Source organism: Lolium rigidum, chromosome 7 (assembly GCF_022539505.1).
Source record: "Lolium rigidum isolate FL_2022 chromosome 7, APGP_CSIRO_Lrig_0.1, whole genome shotgun sequence".
Taxonomy (NCBI): Eukaryota; Viridiplantae; Streptophyta; class Magnoliopsida; order Poales; family Poaceae; genus Lolium; species Lolium rigidum.
The window spans coordinates 6861250-6863466 of NC_061514.1; the positions used below are offsets into that span (position 1 = coordinate 6861250).

At 49.6% G+C, this 2217-nt stretch overlaps 1 protein-coding gene across 1 annotated transcript; it reads right to left on the reverse strand.

The window, feature by feature from the left end:
- Window positions 1-597: 597 nt before the first annotated feature.
- On the reverse strand, window positions 598-1671 carry LOC124670840 (BTB/POZ and MATH domain-containing protein 1-like). Its single transcript, XM_047207311.1, has one exon. It carries the CDS (start codon window positions 1669-1671, stop codon window positions 598-600), a length of 1074 nt encoding a protein of 357 aa, XP_047063267.1.
- Between the last annotated feature and the right edge of the window lie 546 nt (window positions 1672-2217).

Here is a 2217-nt window from a genome sequence, read left to right on the forward strand (position 1 = left end):
CTAATCACAAAGCAAATCTAATGTTTTAGATAATTTTTCTTAATTAGTTGCATCTCCACTTGTAACTGAAATAATCTCAGTTGCAATTTAACTTGCAACTTATATGTATGAATCACGATGCAAAGCAAACGGTGTAGGACTTCAGTGAGTACGAACTTAGTTTTCAGCTAGATGAGATCTAGCAAATCCTCTTTTTTGTATTTTATTTTTAATATTTTAAATTATGTTAAAGGAGAAGACAAAATAAAAGGAAAGTAAAACATCCACGCCCCCACGCACACTTTGGGTGGGAGAGCTAGGGACCATTTATTTCATGAAGTACCACTGCCAAAATTCTGACTGATATCAACGTACTTCCTGACAAAACAGTGACTCTTCCCCATGATAAGAGAAAAAAAAACACAGAGAATTTGATGAAGGCCTACACCGAGAAAAGAAAAGTAAGACGACGAGCGAGGATCCTCGTAGCATCTCATTAAGAAGGATGACACAACATCACTACAATTGCTAGTAGCACTCGAACTCGGAGTATGCATCCCTACACTGAGACAGGTACCTGATTGATTAGCATAGTCTAGAAACGATGAACTACATTTTCTAAAACATTGGGGTATTGCACAACTGAGACGCCAAGGACATGGCAATCAGCTCATCCACAAGTGAAGGGCAGCTCCTACGCAGATGCTCGAACCCATCAGTGGCCATGGCTGCCCTCATATTTGCCTGAGAGCTGAGGAGCTCAAAGCACGCCTTCTTCAGATTGTCGCAATGGTGCTGCTCGGCAAGCGCCAAGACAGTCGCCACCGATCCCACCTCTACGTCCCGGCATAGCTTTTCCTCGCAAATCAGTTTCAGTCTCTCCATAGCATACCTGTCCGCGGCGACAAGCAAATTCTGGAGCTTGCAATCTTCATCTTGTGTCGCCCGTAAGGTGCCAGTGTAGGCAAAGAAGAGCAAGTCCCTGAATACATCTGCCTCCATGTCTTCTATGCGTACGACCCCGGCGCTGTCTCCCTCCTTCATTGATCCGAACAGCTCGGCGCAGAAGACCGACGATCGGGCCGCGAGCACGCACCGGTGAGCGGCCATTGTCTCACCAGCGACCTCGAACACCACGTCGGCACCCTTCTGGCTGTCGAGGAGATCGCCGAAGTGCTGCCGTAGGTCGCAAGGGGGCACCGAGCTGAAGGACGTATCCTCCGTGCGGCAATCGTTGATGACGATGATGTCGCACCGGATGGTGACCGAATCGTTCCTAAGGCGCTCAGGCTTCTCAAAGTCTTCCCTCCACCTAACGAATTTTGGGTACGGGCTCCTACCACGGCTAGAAAATCTGTCAACCGGTGATGCATTTACCGTGGATGATGCTTGCTCCTCGGCGAAATAGATGACATGTTTTGCGTACACCACCGTGGCGACATCCTCGTCGAGCATTAGGCTGATGCATATGTAGTCCTTATACAATGCCAACTCGTAACCATTGGGGTAGTAACACAGACGCCAACGATGGCTGCCCACGGTGAAAGGCCGGGACCTGATACACTCACCGCACGGGATGGACTTGGTGTGGGAGTAGCCGTCGATCTTCAGGAGGTGGTACCCAATCTCCTTGGTGGCAACGATAGTGGAGGCAGATCTCCACGTCTTGCCGACGGCGCCGCTGGTAGACATGGCGGACGTACTTGACGGAAGCTCTCTCTCTCTCTCTCTCGATCTAATGCGTGTTTTGTTTTGTGGGAACCGGCTAACCTACCTATGAAGTTAGTGCGTGTTTACGGGTTTTAACAAGGAAAGTCCCGATTCCCGAACGCAAACGGGAAAGGGGTGAGAAACCGAGTCCGAGACGGAGCACGTTTACTGGGCAGTTCCGGAAATTTTCAAGTCGCTGGAAATTACAACGGTTTTTGGCCACTAAACGATCCGGTCGGATAATTTTCGCTCCAAATATGTACTGTATTTGTTCCTCTCTGGCGACGGTCTCCTCCTTCATGACGTCTCCACCGCTTACGTGGCCTCGATCATTTGTTGCTGCTGTGATCCCCCCTCGTCTCCATCTCTCACCTGGCCTCGCTCCGCTAAGTGGTCAAAAGATCTATTTATAATTTTTATTTTCTTTGATGTTGTTTGTACTAGTCCATCAGGCCACCTCGCTCGCCGACGAATCGGGGTTTACCCGCCCTCCGGCGGCCGCTCCGGCGATAGGAGAACGGGGGACGT

Coding starts and splice junctions, on each gene's coding strand:
- LOC124670840 (XM_047207311.1), bottom strand. CDS start 1,671: ATGTCTACCAGCGGCGCCGTCGGCAAGACGTGGAGATCTGCCTCCACT.